This window comes from Dendrobates tinctorius, unplaced genomic scaffold (assembly GCF_039654945.1).
Source record: "Dendrobates tinctorius isolate UK_male_01 unplaced genomic scaffold, ASM3965494v1 ptg000129l, whole genome shotgun sequence".
Taxonomy (NCBI): domain Eukaryota; kingdom Metazoa; phylum Chordata; class Amphibia; order Anura; family Dendrobatidae; genus Dendrobates; species Dendrobates tinctorius.
The window spans coordinates 23573585-23593601 of NW_027361797.1; the positions used below are offsets into that span (position 1 = coordinate 23573585).

The 20017-nt window shown below is 44.1% G+C and overlaps 1 protein-coding gene across 1 annotated transcript in view; it reads right to left on the minus strand.

The window, feature by feature from the left end:
* LOC141047663 (uncharacterized) overlaps positions 1–20017 on the minus strand; it is a 294273-nt gene that overhangs the window by 214422 nt on the left and 59834 nt on the right. The window contains exons 10-12 of the mRNA XM_073542859.1: positions 17109–17271; positions 11270–11362; positions 1202–1336 (exon numbers count right to left, since the gene is read on the minus strand). Of these exons, the coding sequence (XP_073398960.1) occupies positions 1202–1336; positions 11270–11362; positions 17109–17271 (391 nt within the window). The remainder of the gene's footprint in view (positions 1–1201; positions 1337–11269; positions 11363–17108; positions 17272–20017) is intronic.

Sequence of the window (20017 nt, forward strand, 5' to 3'; positions counted from 1 at the left end):
TCATTACCACCAAAGGAGACACCCTGTTTGAATATATCAGCTGCTTTGTTCCGCCAAGAAACTTCCTTGCCTTTTAAATCCATATGGAAGGACAGTCTGGTAATGTATGGTGTAGTCTCACTACCCCGATGCGCGTTTCACGGTTTGCTTCTCCGGGGGCGCCCCCGGAAGAAGCAAACCGCGAAACGCGCATTGGGGTAGTGAGACGCCGCCACCATACATTACCAGACTGTCCTTCCATATGGATTTAAAAGCCAAGGAAGTTTCTTGGCGGAACAAAGCAGCTGATATATTCAAACAGGGTGTCTCCTTTAGTGGTAATGAGAATATGACCAGTAATTAAAATGTAATGATAAAATACAAAAATGTTTTACATAGAAGAATAAAACTTTGGTGGAACAAAACATCACTAGAAAATTATCGTGATAAAAAAATAATCCTAATATTAAGTTGAGAATTTCATAAGTTCAGCTATAGAGAGAGAGAAAATTAATGAGCTCAAATGTAACAAGTTGCAGACTGACTGACATCAGCTTGTACTGAGCAATGTGAGATCTCAGCAGCAGAAGCAACACTGGGGAGCTGTCAATGAGGCTAGGAGGGTGGAGAATGAGATAAATGCTCATTCTAATGTTTACAATGACAAGCAGTTATAGCACAATGTCGCACGGTGGCTCAGTGGTTAGCACTGCAGCCTTGCAGCACTGGGGTCATGGGCACAAGTGCCACCAAGGACAACATCAGCAAGGATTTTGTATGGTCTCCCCGTGTTTGCGTGGGTTTCCTCCGGGTTCTCCGGTTTCCGTCCATGTTCCAAAGACATACTGATAGGGAATTTAGATTAATTTGTGAGCCCCAATTGTATGAAACCCTGAACGATTTTTTTTACATGGCTCCGCGAACCAGCCATAATAAAATTGAAAGAAAATAGCTAATGCTCCCAAAATTCTCTAAAATGTAAAGCTTAAAAAATGCTGAAAAAGCTCCATTGTTCAATTCAGGCCCAGGTTACAGAAGGCTCCACTGGATTGTGTTTTCCATTGAGTAAGACAATGCCAAATCACATTGATATTTTATGCCTGTATAACTCAATGTTAATAAAGAAATGGAAGGAACGTTTGCTTCAGCAGAAAATGTAATTTGTAAGAGACCAACAGTTCAGATATTTTTTCACAAATGAATCAGCGCCAAGTCACATTACCTGGAAAGCGTGAGTCATATCAATGTGAAAGGCTTGCAGCAATTCCTTCTTGGTAGATTTGTTCTCAAACTTCCCTGTGAGACCAAAGATATCTTTCCTGTTAACTTTAATGATCGCCTCAGCTTCATGCCTGCCCTGTTGAGGTGTATGAGTAATAAATAAGTAATTTTACTGGCTACATTTAGGTAGTTCAAATTCAATATGAATGATAAATTAAAAAATAGGCAGATATATAAAAATGGAATCAGCAAAAGTACTCATGAATAATATAATGATTGCTTCCAAACATAAGAATTGCAAACTACAAAACGACCAAGAAGGAGCATATGATCAGCTAGATGATGTAAAATAATTTTAAATAACATATCAAAAATACATCAAATATATTACATTAATCAAAAAAGGGAGGACAGACAGTGATACCAAAAACTATGCAGCAGGTAGGCAGATAGTAGTCACATATATCTATCTATAGCCACAATCAGTGTGAATACCTCTTTAAGGTAATAATATTGCAGCTAACCCAGTGTGCACCTATGCTCTACTGATTCCCAGTCAATTGTGCTATTATGCAGCATATATACATCATTGGGCATTAGGATAGTCATAAATATTAAATGTACAAGGTTATGAATATAGTCTATTACCTGTGGCCACAGTAGTAGAAAGTGCTGCTCAGCTGCTAACACCTCGACGCTAGTGTTGAGCATTCCGAAACCGCAAATATCGGGTATCGGACGATATTCGCGGTATCGGAATTCTGATACTAAGTTCCGATACTTTTTGCATATCGAATACCCGAATCGGAAGTTCCCATAATGCTATGAGCCAGTTTGATTTGATTCAGCCAATGAGGAATCCTCAGAAGTGTGGGCACATCCTGTTAGGCATGCAGGCATGTTAACTAATGGCATGGCTGTGATTGGCTGCTGAAATGATGTCATGATGCACTATAAAAGCCGCCACCGCCGCCATTTTTATGTTCACTCTGCTGTGAATTCAGTTAGGGACAGGCTGCTGTTCAAGACTCTGAGGGAGAGTTAGAGATAGCGATGTGCTATATAATATTGTACTTTACCCAGGCTACATTATCAACCACTGTAGCTTTCTTTCGCCTTGCAGCACTGTTCACAGCTGTCTGCAAGGTCTGTGTGAGTGCAGCTCATGCTGTGTAGTGTGTCCTGCAGCCACCTCTGGTTGTAGGCCACTCAGCGTGCGTCACTGTCTCATACATATTTATTTTTGTTTTATTGCTGCTCATTTTTCATTAATTCTCCTATTAGTGTGCATCCATCCGTATCCATCTACATTGGTTGCAAACACTATATAGTAGTAGACACCGGAGCCTTTCTGCAGCCATTCAATGCTAGTGCACAGTTCTCTGCACTGTTCACGGCTGTCTGTGAGGTCTCTGTGTGTGAGTGCAGCTCACGCTGTAGCGTGTTCTGCAGCCACCTCTGGTTGTAGTCCGCTCAGCGTGCGTCACTGCGTCACACATTGTTCTTTTTTGCTGTAGTCCTGCTTATTTTTCCAGAATTTCTCCTATTAGTGTGCTTCCATCTGTATCCAGCTAGATTGGTTGCAAACACTAAATAGGAGAAGATAGAGGAGCCTTTTTTCTAGCTTGTGCCCTGCAGCCCCAGCCAGACTAGTATTAGCCTATTTTTTGGAGCCTCATCTATTGCATTGTAGGTTACCTTCCTGCATTGTAATAACTCCAAAAAGTTTGTGATACTATCGCTTTCACTTCTTTGGTCACATCATTTTTGTTTTTTTGAAAAAAAAACATGTAAATAAAGTTCACCAAACACTCCACCTGACAGTTGTGTAGGCCACATTAGCTCATATTAAAGTGTAGTCCACACATTTTATAAAATTAGTGTTACTTATACCTGTTAGCTGCTGTTCAGGAATAAGCACACTAAGCCCCCCCTTTGTACTTTTCTGCCTATCTTTATCAGTCTACCAAGATGAAGAAGGCAGGGAGTAAGGCACGTGGTCGTGGACGTGGAGTTTCAGCAGGGAGAGGACGTGGGGATTCTGTGCCTGCTGCGGGCACCAGTGACTCAGCATCCCCCAGTTTTACCAGGGAACAGTCCTTTATGCGCAGCTTTGTAGGACCTCGCCGTACCCCACTGCTGCGGGATGAACAAATTGAAGCCGTTGTCGGATGGATGGCAGCTAACGCATCGACTTCAATTACTTCCACATCCTCTCAGGGCCAGAGCACTGAAGAGCAACCATCTGTCTCTTCACCACCTGCCAAATTGCCCAGGCAGTCAGAGAGCCCTGGACAGGAGCCATCTCTACTTCTGTTCTCTGCATCTCTTGGCTTGGAAACAGGGGGCCAGCCAAGCAGCATTCTAGAATGTGATGAAGAGTTAGTATGCAGTGATGCGCAACTGCTTTGTCCCTCTGCATCTGAAGAGGCGGGTGGGCCAGTGCCTATGGTCAGCACACCTCAGTACGCATCAGATGATGAGACTCAGGTGCCACTTTCTGGTGCGTACTGTGCTGGCAAGACTACCCAGGAGAAGCAGGTGTTTGAAGAGGGGAGTGTAGATGATGAAGTCCTTGACCCATCATGGCATGAGGAACAGGAAGGTGGTGGGAGCAGCTCTGAGGAAGAGATTCCCCGAACGGCCAAAACAGGAGGGAGAGGGAGGGCGCAGACTTGGTTGCCTGTAGCCTCCACTTCGGCACCCGTTAGGAGCATTCCTCTTACAAAACCCAAAACGGGCGCTCCCAGGACTTGCAGTGCGTGGTCCTTTTTTGACACAGTTGCAGATGACATTTGCTTTGTCAAATGCAAGCTGTGTAATCAGAAAGTCAAAAGAGGGAAAAGTGTCAGCAACCTCAATACCACAAATATGTGGAAACATGTGCGGACCAAGTACGTGGTGGAATTCCAAAGAAACACTGAAGACGTAGGCCAACCTACAGCACCACCTACCACCTCTTCAGCTCGTGTTGTAGCTTCTTCCTCCAGCTCACACACAGCTGGTTCGGCTTCCTCACAGGATCGCCATGGAAGAACCTCTGGCACTGTTGTCCAGAGACCCAGTGACATTCCACCCACAGCACCACGTTCCCTGTCATCCTCACACTCCCAGGCCACTCTACAGCCATCGGTAGCACAGGCATGGGAGAAAAGGCGGCCATACTTGGCAAACCATCCCTGAGCACAGGCTCTGAATGCTGGCATTGCAAAACTACTGGCCCTTGAAATGCTTTCATTCAGGCTGGTGGAGACTGACACCTTCCGTAACTTCATGGCATTGGCAGTCCCACAATACACCGTACCCAGCCGCTTTTATTTCAGCAGGCAAGCCGTCCCTGCCCTGCAAACGCATGTGAAGGGAAAAATTAAACATGCGCTACTAAACGCCGTCAGTAGCAAGGTCCACCTGACCACTGAAGCGTGGACCAGTAAACATGGACAGGGACGATACCTTTTCTTCACTGCCCATTGGGTCAATGTTGTGGAGCCGGGTACAGATCTTGAGAGTGGCGCTGTACGTGTTCTGCCAACTCCAAGGATTGCAGGAATCCAGTCTGTACACATTAACTCCTCCTCATACTCCAGTTCCTCAGAATCAGCGCTGCAGGAGCCGTCACGGTCTACCTCCACATGGACCCGTGAACGCTTACCTGTTACGACCGATATGAGCACAGCCGTGGCCAAACGTCAACAGGCCGTACTGAAATTAATTTCTTTGGGGAATCGAAGCCACACAGCGCAGGAGCTCTGGAATGCCATCAAGCAGGAAAGCGACGTGTGGTTTGTGCCAGCGAATCTCCAGCCAGGCCTGGTAGTGTGTGACAATGGCCGAAATCTGGCGGCAGCTCTCGGCCTAGGCAGCCTCACTCACATCCCATGTCTGGCACATGTGCTCAACTTGGTCGTGCAGAGCTTTCTGAGGGACTATCCAGATCTTGATGCACTGCTGCACAAGGTCCGCATAGAGTGCGCTCACTTGCGGCGTTCCAGCATGGCAAGATCGCGCATTGCAGCTCTGCAGCGCCGATTCCGCCTTCCGGAACATCGCATCATATTTGACCTACCCACCAGGTGGAATTCAACGTTACATACTGTATGTTGGAGCAGTTGTGTGAGCAGCAGGCAGCAGTAATGGAGTACCAGCTGCATCAGGCGCAAACAAGTCGCACTGCACGCCGGTCACACTTCACCACCACTGAATGGGCCTCTATGAAGGACATCTGCCACGTTTTGGGGGCCTTCGATGATTCCACGCGGATGGCAAGTGCAGATGATGCACTAGTTGGCATGACTGTCCCCCTTATCTGCCTGCTTCAAAAAACACTGCAAGCACTAAGGGAGGAGGTTTTGGAAGAGGTGGAGGATGAGGAGTCACAAGGAGTCACAAATGCCATCTGCTTCTGGACAGTCAGCGCAACGTGGTTCCTCACAAAGGCCTAGGCAGGGGACACTTTGTGAGGAGGATGAGGAGGAGTTAATGGAGGAGGAAGACATCTCTCCAGAGGAGGGAGGTACACAATGCTCTAGTAGTCAGTATGTACAGCGAGGGTGGGGTGATGCAGAGCAGGCAGAGATGACGCCTCAAGCAGGGGACAGCGTTTCTTGGCCAGTTGGGAGTCTGCAGCATATGGTTGATTTCATGCTGCAGTGCCTGAGAAACGACCGCCGCATCGCCCACATTCTCAACACGGCTGATTATTGGGTGTACACCCTCCTAGATCCTCGCTACCGGGACAACTTACAAAGCCTCATAACACTGTTGAACCGGGAGCGTAAAAAGACACACTGGTGCATTCCATCATGTTCTCCATTCCACCCGAGAGCAGTGCTGCTAGTGCTTTACAAAGCAGCTCTGTGCGTCGAGGCAGTGGAGGAAGCTCTGCACAAAGAGGGAGCAGAGGCAGCGCCTCAGCACAAGGCAAGACCAGTATGGCCCAAATGTGGCAAAGTTTTGTGTGCCCGACACAAATGTCTACACCATCACAGACGGCTCCAGTCAGCAGGAGGCAACGTTTCCGTCAGATGGTGACAGACTACATGTCTTGCCCTGTCAGTGTACTCCCAGATGGCTCTTCCCCCTTCAAGTTTTGGGTCTCTAAGCTGGATACATGGCCAGAGCTTAGCCAGTATGCATTGGAGGTGCTGGCTTGCCCTGCTGCTAGTGTATTATCGGAACGCGTCTTTAGTGCTGCAGGTGGTGTACTAACAGACCATCACAGGTGACTATCCTCCGATAACGTTGACCGGCTTACTTTTCTGAAAATGATCAAGGCCTGGATCTCGCCTGAATTTGCCAGTCCTCTTCCAGAATAAATAATTGGATGGCAACAGTATCCAGGTCTCCTGTTGTGTTCATGTTTCTACCACCTGAACTGTAATCCCTGGGCTCCAACACCGCCAGTTGTTGCTCAGAAGTGCCGTCTGCACAAAGAAAAACACCTGCTCCTGTGTTAGTGGGGTTCAGTAACGCCAGCTGCTCTCCTGCTGTGTGTCCGGCAATATCTCCTGCTCCCTCCACATTCAAACTACATCAGATTTTAAACTTGCTCCAAGTAGGCCTCAGCCTACACCATGATTGATCCTGGGCTCCAACACCGCCAGTTGTTGCTCAGAAGTGCCGTCTGCACAGAAAAAAACACTAGCTCCTGTGTTAGTGGGGTTCAGTAACGCCAGCTGCTCTCCTGCTGTGTGTCCGGCAATATCTCCTGCTCCCTCCACATTCAAGCTACATCAGATTTTAAACTTGCTCCAAGTAGGCCTCAGCCTACACCATGATTGATCCTGGGCTCCAACACCGCCAGTTGTTGCTCGGAAGTGCCGTCTGCACAGAGAAAAACACTAGCTCCTGTGTTAGTGGGGTTCAGTAACGACAGCTGCTCCCCTGCTGTGTGTCCGGCAATATCTCCTGCTCCCTCCACATTCAAACTACATCAGATTTTAAACTTGCTCCAAGTAGGCCTCGGCCTACTCCATGATTGATCCTGGGCTCCAATACCGCCAGTTGTTGCTCAGAAGTGCCGTCTGCACAGAAAAAAACACTAGCTCCTGTGTTAGTGGGGTTCAGTAACGCCAGCTGCTCTCCTGCTGTGTGTACGGCAATATCTCCTGCTCCCTCCACATTCATCCCAACATTAGATATTAAACTTGCTCCAATTAGACCTTAGCCTACTCCATGAATTACCCTGGGCTCCAACACCACCAGTTGTTGCTCAGAAGTGCCGTCTGCACAGAGAAAAACACATGCTGCAGTGTTAGTGGGGTTCAGTAACGTCAGCTGATCCCCTGCTGTGTGTCCGGCAATTTCGCCTGCTCTGTCCACATTCACACTACTCCAGATTTTAAACTTGCTCCAATTAGGCCTCTGCATGCACTCTGTTTCTACTGTAATCCTTGGGCTCCAACACCGCCAGTTGCTGATCAGAAGTGTCTTTGGCACAGGTACTACCTCCTGCCCAGCCTGGTTCCAGCACGCCAGCTGTTTCCGAGTAGAGTCAACGTCACTTTGCCACCAATACGTTGTCCTGTCGTGTTGCGGTTCGGTTAGCCGACTCTATGGTGCCTGCAGTTTAGGTGCTTCCTATGTGGGCTGCGGGTTCTGGCAATAAAGGCTGGTTCTGTAGTGCCAATAGGACAAGCACCCCCTGTAGGACTGTGGGTTTCGGTAACTGCAGCCGGCTTGCGGCCTTGCAACTTTGTTTTTCATGGGTACCTTCTGCTACCCATCCGGGTTCCAGCACTGTCAGCTGGTTCTCGGCAGTGCCTTTGGCTTAGGTGCCTCCTTCTCGGTATCCGAGTTCCAGCAATGTCTGCTGGTCCTTGGTAGTGCTTTCTGGCACAGGTACCTCCTGCTTAGTAACCGGGTTCCAGTACCATCAGCTGGTCCTCGGTAGTGCCATTGGCTCTTGTTACTTCTGCTGCCCCTCCGGGTTCCAGCACCATCAGCTGGTTCAGGGAAGTGTCAACGTCACTTTGGCACCAATACATTGTCCTGTTGTGTTACAGTCGGGTTAGCCGACTCTATGGTGCCTGCAGTTTAGGTGCTTCCTATGTGGGCTGCGGGTTCTGGCAATAAAGGCTGGTTCCGTAGTGCCAATAGGACAAGCACCCCCTGTAGGACTGTGGGTTTCGGTAACTGCGGCCGGCTCGCGGCCTTGCAACTTTGTTTTTCATGGGTACCTTCTGCTACCCATCCAGGTTCCAGCACCGTCAGCTGGTTCTCGGTAGTTCCATTGCCTCTTGTTCCTTCTGCTGCCCCTCCGTGTTCCAGCACCGTCAGCTGGTTCTCAGCAGTGCCTTTGGCTTAGGTGCCTCCATCTCGGTATCCGAGTTCCAGCAACGTCTGCTGGCCCTTGGTAGTGCTTTCTAGCACAGGTACCTCCTGCTTAGTAACCGGGTTCCAGTACCATCAGCTGGTCCTCGGTAGTTCCATTGCCTCTTGTTCCTTCTGCTGCCCCTCCGGGTTCCAGCACCGTCAGCTGGTTCAGGGAAGTGTCAACGTCACTTTGGCACCAATACACTGTCCTGTCGTGTTGCGGTTGGGATATCCGACTCTATGGTGCCTGCAGTTTAGGTGCTACCTATGTGGGCTGCAGGTTCTGGCAAAAAAGGCTGGTTCCAAAGTGCCAATAGGACAAGCACCCCCTGTAGGACTGTGGGTTTCGGTAACTGCGGCTGGCTCGCGGCCTTGCAACTTTGTTTTTCATGAGTACCTTCTGCTACCCATCCAGATTCCAGCACCATCAGTTGGTTCTCGGCAGTGCCTTTGGCTTAGGTGCCTCCATCTCGGTATCCGAGTTCCAGCAACATCTGCTGGTCCTTGGTAGTGCTTTCTAGCACAGTTACCTCATGCTTAGTAACCAGGTTCCACTACCATCAGCTGGTCCTCGGTAGTGCCATTGGCTCTTGTTCCTTCTGCTACCCATCTGGGTTCCAGCACCGTCAGCTGGTCCTCGGTAGTTCCATTGCCTCTTGTTCCTTCTACTTCCCCTCCGGGTTCCAGCACTGTCAGCTGGTTCAGGGAAGTGTCAACGTCACTTTGGCACCAATACATTGTCCTGTCGTGTTGCGGTCGGGTTAGCCGACTCTATGGTGCCTGCAGTTTAGGTGCTTCCTATGTGGGCTGCGGGTTCTGGCAATAAAGGCTGGTTCCGTAGTGCCAATAGGACAAGCACCCCCCTGTAGGACTGTGGGTTTCGGTAACTGCGGCCGGTTCGCGGCCTTGCAAATTTGTTTTTCATGGGTACCTTCTGCTACCCATCCAGGTTCCAGCACCGTCAGCTGGTTCTCGGCAGTGCCTTTGGCTTAGGTGCCTCCTTCTCGGTATCTGAGTTCCAGCAACGTCTGCTGGTCCTTGGTAGTGCTTTCTAGCACAGGTACCTCCTGCTTAGTCACCGGGTTCCAGTACCGTCAGCTGGTCCTCGGTAGTGCCATTGGCTCTTGTTCCTTCTGCTACCCATCCGGGTTCCAGCACCGTCAGCTGGTTCTTGGCAGTTCCTCAGCCTTCTGGTACCTTCTGCTACATTTCCAAGTTCAAACTTTTTGAAATGGTTTTTGGTAATCACTCTAGATCTCCCTGACGACGACCCTGAAGACCACCCCAAAGACCAAAAAGATGACCCTGAAGAAGATGACTAAGAGGATAAAGAACGTGAAGACAACCACCAAGATACAGAACAACAAGAGACAGAAGACCAAGAAGCAGAAGAACAAAAAGCAGAAGAACATTAAGCATATGACTAAAAATCAGAGCAAAAGATATTATCTAAATTATAAGCAGAAGAAGACTAAGCAGTGTATGGGGGTGAGTCCGTTCCTCCTCGTGGTGCCCCTGGAAAATGCCTGCTGCTGCAGACCAAACTGAACGCAGACAAATCCTGTTGTAAATCTTTTGTGACAGGCAGAACGGCTGGTGTAATCTTCAAACTTTTATAGATAACAACTACAGGAATGCCTGTCACAAATAAGAATGTGATGAAGAAGAAGAATAGGAAGAAGATGAAGAAGTAGAACATGAAGAAGAATAATAGTTGAATAAGAAGAATATGAAGAATGTAAAAAAAAGAATAATAGGAAGAAGGTGAAGAAGAAGATGAATAAGGTGATGAAGTTGATGAAAAAAATGCTGCTGCTACTGAGGATCATGAAGGAGAAAGTGTGGGAGAAGTAAAAAAGAAGGTGAAGAGCATGGAAGTAGTGAAACATACATAGCTGACAAAATATAAAAAAGGTTAACGTAGTCAATATCTTTGTAACTTCGAACGTCTTAAAAAAAATTTTTTTTTCCTGGTATTCCATTTGATTGGGCTAAACCTCTATGCCTTTAATGTCTCCTCTACCTCCCCCAATACATTCTACATTATTATTAGTTGTTTTTCTTCATGTAGAATTAACCTACAAGGAAAGAAAGGGTTTATTTTAATTCCGATATTTCTGTCCCATTGACTTGCATTGGTTTCGGGTATCGTAATCGGCGATATCCGATACTTTTTGGGTATCGGTCTGATCCAATCCGATCCGATATTTCACGATATTGGATGGTATCGCTCAACACTACTCGATGCACGTTTAACCGCCTCTGCAGTTTTGTCAGGAGATGTCATATGCTCCTTATTGGTCGATTTTTGTTTGCAGATTTATAAATTAATATGTTCATTCATTGAAATGTCTGCAGCATAGTTTGGCCATAGGCCCATGCACTCCAGTTTCCATGCACTTTTCTGTGATTATTGGAATTCGCGTAGATGTGAATGGAGAGAGTCACAGATGAGTGGTCATCCCGCCATTTGCAGTTGGGCATTGGGATCATCTAATTTTGAGGATGAAACCTTTCTAACATAAAGGGGTTCTCTAAAGCAAACAACTCTGTTGAGGCCTCCTTATGATGAGATTTATAAGCATAAACACTTCCACCTCGCCCACGTGGTTTAGGTCACAGACATCATAGGATGGGAACTGAATGTCATTTAGGAGGACTTTTCTAAAGCATAGGCCATCAGATATTTAATTTAGATGACTCTGGTTTCAATAACTACAACTGAACAATTTGCAAAAAGCAAACTGGAACTTACAGAGATGTATCTTCTCGTTGAGACGCAGGCTTCAATGTTGCTAGGTAGAGTTTGAAGAGATTGCTTGAATGGATGTTTTAGGCTAGCACAAATCTAGAAACACGTCGCAGAAGAGAAGAAAAAAATGTTGGTTACAAATAAATCATTACCAGAATATATGTATATATATATATATATATATATATATATATATATATATATATATATATATATACAGTCATGGCCAAAAGTATTGACACCCCTGCAATTCTGTCAGATAATATTCAGTTTCTTCCTGAAAATGATTGCAAACACAAATTCTTTGGTATTATTATCTTCATTTAATTTGTCTTAAATGAAAAAACGCAAAAGAGAATGAAGCAAAAAGCAAAACCTTGATCATTTCACACACAACTCCAAAAATGGGCCGGACAAAAGTATTGGCACCCTCAGCCTAATACTTGGTTGCACAACCTTTAGCCAAAATAACTACGACCAACCGCTTCCGGTAACCATCAATGAGTTTCTTACAATGCTCTGCTGGAATTTTAGACCATTCTTCTTTGGCAAACTACTCCAGGTCCCTGATATTTGAAGGGTGCCTTCTCCAAACTGCCATTTTTAGATCTCTCCACAGGTGTTCTATGGGATTCAGGTCTGGACTCATTGCTGGCCACCTTAGAAGTCTCCAGTGCTTTCTCTCAAACCATTTTCTAGTGCTTTTTGAAGTGTGTTTTGGGTTATTGTCCTGCTGGAAGACCCATGACCTCTGAGGTAGACCCAGCTTTCTCACACTGGGCCCTAAATTATGCTGCAAAATTTGTTGGTAGTCTTCTGACTTCATAATGCCATGCACACGGTCAAGCAGTCCAGTGCCAGAGGCAGCAAAGCAACCCCAAAACATCAGGGAACCTCCGCCATGTTTGACTGTAGGGACCATGTACTTTTCTTTGAATGCCTCTTTTTTCTCCTGTAAACTCTATGTTGATGCTTTTGCCCTAAAAGCTCTACTTTTGTCTCATCTGACCAAAGAACATTCTTCCAAAATGTTTTAGGCTTTTTCAGGTAAGTTTTGGCAAACTCCAGCCTGGCTTTTTTATGTCTCGGGGTAAGAAGTGGAGTCTTCCTGGGTCTCCTACCATACAGTCCCTTTTCATTCAGATGCCGACGGATAGTACGGGTTGACACCGTTGTACCCTTGGACTGCAGGGCAGCTTGAACTTGTTTGGATGTTAGTGGAGGTTCTTTATCCAACATCCGCACAATCTTGCGTTGAAATCTCTTGTCAATTTTTCTTTTCCGGCCACATCTAGGGAGGTTAGCCACAGTGCCATGGGCTTTAAACTTCTTGATGACACAGGAACATTCATAGAATCATAGAACCATAGAATCGTAGAGTTGGAAGGGACCTCCTGGGCCATCTGGTCCAACCCCCTGCTCAAAGCAGGATTCGCTAAATCATCCCAGTCAGATGTCTATCCAGCCTCTGTTTGAAGACTTCCATTGAAGGAGAACTCACCACTTCTCGTGGCAGCCTGTTCCACTCATTGATCACTCTAACTGTCAAAAAGTTTTTTCTAATATCTAATCTGTGTCTCCTCCCATTCAGTTTCATCCCATTGCTTCTAGTCTTTCCTTGTGCAAATGAGAATAAAGATGATCCTTCTACAATGTGACAGACCTTTAGATATTTGTAGACAGCTATTAAGTCTCCTCTCAGTCTTCTCTTTTGCAAACTAAACATTCCCAAATCCTGCAACCTTTCCTCATAAGACATGGTTTGCAGACCGGTCACCATTCTGGTCGCTCTTTTCTGAACTTGCTCCAGTTTGTTGATGTCTTTTTTAAAATGTGGTGCCCAAAACTGGACACAATATTCCAGATGAGGTCTGACCAAAGAGGAGTAGAGGGAAATAATGACTTCACGTGATCTAGACTGTATGCTTCTGTTAATACATCCTAGAATTGCATTTGCCTTTTTTGCTGCTGCATCACACTGTTGACTCATATTCAGTCTGTTATCTATTAGTATACCCAAGTCTTTTTCACATGTGCTGTCACTTAGCCCTATTCCTCCCATTCTATATATGCTTTTTTCATTTTTATTGCCCAGATGTAGTACTTTGCATTTCTCCCTGTTAAAAACCATTCTGTTAGTTGCTGCCCACTGCTCCAGTTTATTTAAATCTTTTTGAATCCTCTCTCTCTTCTCTAGTATTAGCTATCCCTCCTAGCTTTGTGTCATCAGCAAATTTAATCACTTTACCCTCAATTCCTTCATCTAAATCGTTGATAAAGATGTTGAACAATACAGGGCCCAGGACAGAGCCCTGTGGTACCCCACTTGAGACATTCTTCCAACTGGATGTGCAGCCATTTACAACCACTCTTTGTGTCCGATCACTAAGCCAGTTATGAATCCACCTAACAGTTGCCTTGTCCATTCCATACTTAGTCATTTTTTCAATAAGGATTGTAAGAGAGACTTTGTCAAATGCTTTGCTGAAGTCAAGATATACTATATCTACAGCATTTCCTTGATCCACCCAATCAGTGATACCATCATAGAAGGAAATTAAGTTAGTCTGACATGACTTATTAGTTACAAACCCATGCTGACTCTGTTTAATCACTTCATTCTTATCCAGGTACTGACATACATGTTGTTTAATAATTTGTTCAAAGATCTTTCCTGGTATAGAAGTCAGACTCACCGGCCTATAGTTGCCTGGGTCCACCTTCTTCCCCTTTTTGAAGATAGGAACAACATTTGCTCTTCTCCAGTCTTCTGGCACTTCTCCTGTTCTCCAAGAATTTTCAAAGATTATGGAGAGGGGTTCGAAAATTTCTTCTGCTATCTCCTTCAGTACTCTGGGGTGTAATTCATCTGGACCTGGAGACTTGAATTCATTTAGGTTAGCTAAGTGTTTCCTCACTATCTTTCTGTTTATAGATATCCTGGATTCTTCTATTCCCTTAATAGGACAGTGAATAACAGTTGATGTTACATTTCCTTTCTGAGAGAAAACAGATGCAAAATAGGAATTTAAAAGTTCAGCCTTCTCAACATCCTGTCTTACCATTTCATCATTTTCATCCTGTAAAAATCCTATAGCATCTTTGACTTTTCTTTTACTTTTGACATATCCCCAAAATCCTTTATTATTGCTTTTGACATCTCTTGCAAGCCTCAATTCATTTTCAGCTTTAGATAATCTGATTTGTGCCCTGCAGGTTCTGCAGACAGCATTATATTCTTCTTTAGATATGCCTCCCTCTTTCCATTTTATAAACATTTTTTTCTTCCTTTTTAGCATGTGCTTAAGTTCTGTGTTCATCCATTCTGGTTTCCTTAAATGCTTCCTATTCTTCCCTCTTTTCGGAATTGTTAACTGTGCTTTGAGAATTTCATTTTTCAAGATTTCCCATCCTTCCTGGACATTTTTGTCTTTAAGGATATCCAGCCATTGGATCCCTCCAATTCTCTTTCTGAATCCTTTAAAATCTGCCTTTCTGAAATCTAACCTTGATGTCTGAGTCTTCACAGGTCTTCCGCCTCTAGTTATCCAAAATTCTAAAATAGCATGGTCGCTACCTCCTAGGGTCCCAGCCACTTTTACCTCCTCAACCATTTCCTCCCTGTTTATAAGGATTAGATCCAAGGTAGCAGTTCCCCTTGTTTTCTCCCTTACCTTTTGGAAGATAAAGTTGTCAGCAAGAGAGGATAAGAATTTCCTTGACCTGTTAGTTTTGCCTGAGAGAGATTCCCAACAAATGTCTGGATAGTTGAAATCTCCCATGACAACTATGTCATATTTTTTGGAGAACTTGGCCATTTGATGCATAAAGAGTTCATCCATATCTTCAGCTTGCACAGGCGGCCTGTAGTAAATGCCTACAATGGTGTCCTTTCCATTGTTCTGTCCTTGTATTCTTACCCAAACAGTTTCCACAGAACTCCCAGTCTCTGAAGCTTCAATCTCTGTGCAGATATACGCGTTTCTAACATACAATGCGACACCCCCTCCTCGTTCAGGTCTTTGGAGATGGACTTGTAGCCTTGAGATTGCTCATGCTTCCTCACAATTTGGTTTCTCAAGTCCTCAGACAGTTCTTTGGTCTTCTTTCTTTTCTCCATGCTCAATGTGGTACATACAAGGACACAAGACAGAGGTTGAGTCAACTTTAATCCATGTCAACTGGCTGCAAGTGTGATTTAGTTATTGCCAACACCTGTTAGGTGCCACAGGTAAGTTATAGGTGCTGTTAATTACACAAATTAGAGAAGCATCACATGATTTTTCGAACAGTGCCAATACTTTTGTCCACCCTCTTTGTTATGTTTGGTGTGGAATTATATCCAATTTGGCTTTAGGACAATTCTTTTTGTGTTTTTTCATTTAAGACAAATTAAATGAAGATAATAATACCAAAGAATTTGTGTTTGCAATCATTTTCAGGAAGAAACTGAGTATTATCTGTCAGAATTGCAGGGGTGTCAATACTTTTGGCCATGACTGTATATGTATATATATATATATATATATATATGTATAGGAACGTTCATCTTCTGACATGGCACTGGGACCAATATCGCATAGACAGGAAAATGGTTATATTGGAAGAGAACCATAGGTCCTTGTCAGTAAACAATTATCCAGAAACCCCAGAAAAACTGCACAAAGATGATCGATCTCTTTAAATAATTGCACCATTAATAGAGAAAGTGCCACAGGCTAAATAGAAAATAGATATAACTCTTTTAATACAATTCACCCCTGGATGAAGCATTTCTTTGTGAAATGCGCGTCGGGAGCAGTGGTTACCTGGCTATCTTCCCTACAGGTTATATATTCCTGCTCTGCTATGAGTGTTTCATACTGCTGGCATTTGTCTTTTTTACAATGGATGCTTTTGTAATAGCCTTATTATTACCTTACTCCACCCTGGCTTTATTCCGTGTTTTTTTTAAAGGTTTATTTAGTATTATATTTTACTTTTTCCATTCAAGCCATCTAGCTTCATGTAAACCATATTGTATACTTTATGTTTGCTACTGCAGGATATATGATGCATATTGGGACTGTATATGATACATATATAATTTTGTTCACGTGTTCCCGCCTCTAACGTCAATTTATCTTGCCTTATTTATGTTTTTATCTAAATCATTATTTATATGAATAAAGTTACATACATACTTTCTATTTGACCTGTGCCATTTTTCTATTGGTGGTGCATATATGTATGCTGTTTGGCCCAAGTACATGGATTGTGGTTTTAGGAGGGCCATTAAATAACTGGATTTTATATTGCCACTAGCCGAAGAGTCCGGTGTTGCCCAGGCATAGTACCTAACTGTGGGTCCTGCTCTCTCCCTTAACAGCCCCGCTCTCCACCCGCCATCATGCTCTCTCCTTCTGCAGCCCCAAACTCCATGCGCTGTCCCATTCTATCCCTCTGCACCCCGCTCTCCATCCATGTCTTGCTCTCCCTCCACAGCCCCGCTCTCAACCTCCACAGCCCTGCTCTCCATGCGCTGTCCCACTCTATCCCTCCACAGCCACGCTTGCCATCCATGTCCTGTTCTCCCTCCATAGCCCCACTCTCTCCCTCCACAGCCCCGCTCTCCACGTGCCGTCCCGCTGTATTCTTCCGCAGCACCGCTCTCCATAAGTGTCCTGATCTCTCCCTCGCTGCTCCGCTATCCACCCGCGTCTCGCACTTTCCCTCTGCAACCCTGTGGTCAGGGCTATGTGGAGTGGTTGTGGCTTGATACATACACACACATACCTACACTCAACTTTATATATGTTGATTTTACTACTCACTATTTTACTACTATAGTTTTACTACTCACATATGGATTTTCACTTTGGTAGCCAAGCACAATGGTCTGTATGCATTCATCAGTCTGGTCAAGAACCAGTTTGGTTTCCAGTACGTAATGTTTTTTCCTTTTATCAACTGTGAACGTTTCTTGGATAAGGACACTCTGTGGGACAGGAAGTTTGAATGGATGCCTAAACAAGAAAAGAAACACTTAAAGGGACTTTACAATTTCATAAAGGATTTTTGACAGCTTGTCTTGTATATACAAGAATGCTAGCCCCTTTGTATGAGAGAGGATTTGCTTTAAGGTTACCCGGTTGCCAGGAGATACAAGATTATATCTTGTCGTCTTATATTTGTATTTATCAAGATAAAAAATGGAAATTAACTTCCATGGCAGTAAATCCACAAATTCTTTAAAAAATTTAGGGCCTGATTCATCATGTGCGATATTTTTGAAGCCACCTTTCTTCTTTTATCTTGTGGCACTGGGAGACATTTTTTGTGCCAAATGAATCAAAATGGCTCATATGGTTAAAGAATTTGGGGCAAAGTCAAAAATGGTCTTTTTCTGTCTTTAACCATTTGTGACTTTTTTAGAACAAAAAGTTACGTTTTGCAAAATGAGGGAAAACTGGGGGGACAAACAAAAGCAATAGGGCGTTATCCAGACAAAAGCATTGTAGGGTTGCACGGGAATGCTCACCTAGTATTGTGAGAAAGCCCAACGCTGAAAGGCCTCAAGTTCGAATTCCAGCTGCTGCTGCTCTGCAGGTTGGAGGCCCAACGCAGAAATCACATGTATGAGATGTGGATATGCTGCACTGCTGGTCGGTATCCAATAAGAAATATCCAGAGAGTCCTGAGTATTTTAGAATAGATGCTGTTTTATTCGCAACACGTTTCGAAGTATCTGAAGAAGTTATAAATACTTCAAAATGCATTGAGAATAAAACTGCAACTATTCTACAATGCCCTGTACTCTGGATATATCTTATTTAATACTGGCAAACAGTGCAGAGTACCTAAATCTCCTACATTTTGCAAAATTGTTAAAAAAGATTGTCGGGGTACATAAAATCACTCTTATAGGCCGGTATACATTTGCAGCAAAATGTAAGACTTTTTGGAAAGTTGCAAATGATAAAGCAGGCAAAAACATCTGGAATCCCCACACCATCCCCACAGTGGCAAATTTAAAAAAGTCAGATGACCACAAATAAAGTACACTTCAAAAAGGCACAAATGAGATAATGAATCTGACCCTTAAAGACAAAGGTCAGATTAACTCTACAAAAAAAACCATTTATTTTATTAATTTAAAAATGAAAAATGATTTTTTTTTCCTGCACACCATTTATTCTCCAGTTCCAGGTATAGTCTTAGACTCTCATGTAAAATGAACATTAACAATATAAAATGTAATAAAAAACCAAACCAATATTGAAAGGTGCTGCAATATTAACAAATAATATTTATTCTATGCCAGGAGACAACGTATTCGGACAAGAATGTAAGACACTGCAAATATATTATCCACATGAACTTTTACTAAAGAAAAAGTTGCCATCCTTTGTAAATTTTATGTGATGGTGAGTTCTCAACAGATTTGCAATAGATGAATACATTGTACACAAGTGTATATTTTTGTCTTTTTTATGTTTTGCCTAGGGTCTCACAGCCATTGACTTGCATGGCCAAGTGCGATATGAACATTGGATCAAACTTGGATATGTTAAAATTTTTTCCTACTTTTAAACAAGTGATTATTCTGTCTTACATGCTCTTTTTGGGTAATGTTTATATATTTAAAGTGGGTAAAAAAAAGTATGTAGTCAGCCACCAATTGTGCAAGTTCTCCCACTTAAAAAGATGAGAGAGGCCTGTAATTGACATCAGAGGTAGACCACAACTATGAGTGTCAAAATGAGAAAACAAATCCAGAAAATCACCTTGTCTGATTTGGCAAGATTTATTTTGCAAGTTATGGTGGAAAATAACTATTTGGTCACCTAAAAACATGCAAGAATTTTGGCTCTCACAGACCTGTAATTTCTTCTTTAAGAGGCTCCTCTGTCCTCTACTCATTACCTGTAGTAATGGCACCTGGTTGAACTTGTTATCAATATAAAAGACACCTGTCCACAAACTCAAACAGTCACACTCCAAACTCCACTATGGTGAAGATCAAAGGGCTGTCGAAGGACATCAGAAACACAATTGTAGCCCTGCACCAGGCTGGGAAGACTGAATCTGCAATAGGCAAGCAGCTTGATGTGATGAAATCAACTGTGGGAGCAATAATAAGAAAATAGAAGATATAAAAGACCACTGATAATCTCCCTTGATCTGGGGCTCCATGCAAGAGCTCACCTCGTGAGGTCAAAAAGATCACAAGAACGGTGAGCAAATATCCCAGAACAACAAGCGGGGACCTAGAGAATGACCTGCATAGAGCTGGGACCACCGTAACAAAGGCTACCATCAGTAACACACTATGCCGCCAGGGACTCAGATCCTGCAGTGCCAGACATGTCCCCCTGCTTAAGTCAGTACCTGTCCGGGCCTGTATGAAGTTTGCGAGAGAGTATTTGGGTTATCCAGAAGAGTACTGGGAGAATGTCATATGGTCTGATGAAACCAAAGTAGAACTGTTTGGTAGAAACAAAACTAGTCGTGTTTGGAGGAGACAGAATGCTGAGTTGCATCCAAAGAACACCATACCTACCATGAAGCATGGGGGGGCAACATCATGCTTTGGGGTTGTTTCTCTACCAAGGAACCAGGATGACTGATCCGTGTACATGAAAGAATGAATGGGGCCATGTATCGTGAGATTTTGAGTGCAAACTTCCTTCCGTCAGCAAGGGCATTGAAGATGAAATGTGGATGGGTCTTTCATCATGATAATGATCCAAGCACACTGCCAGGGCAATG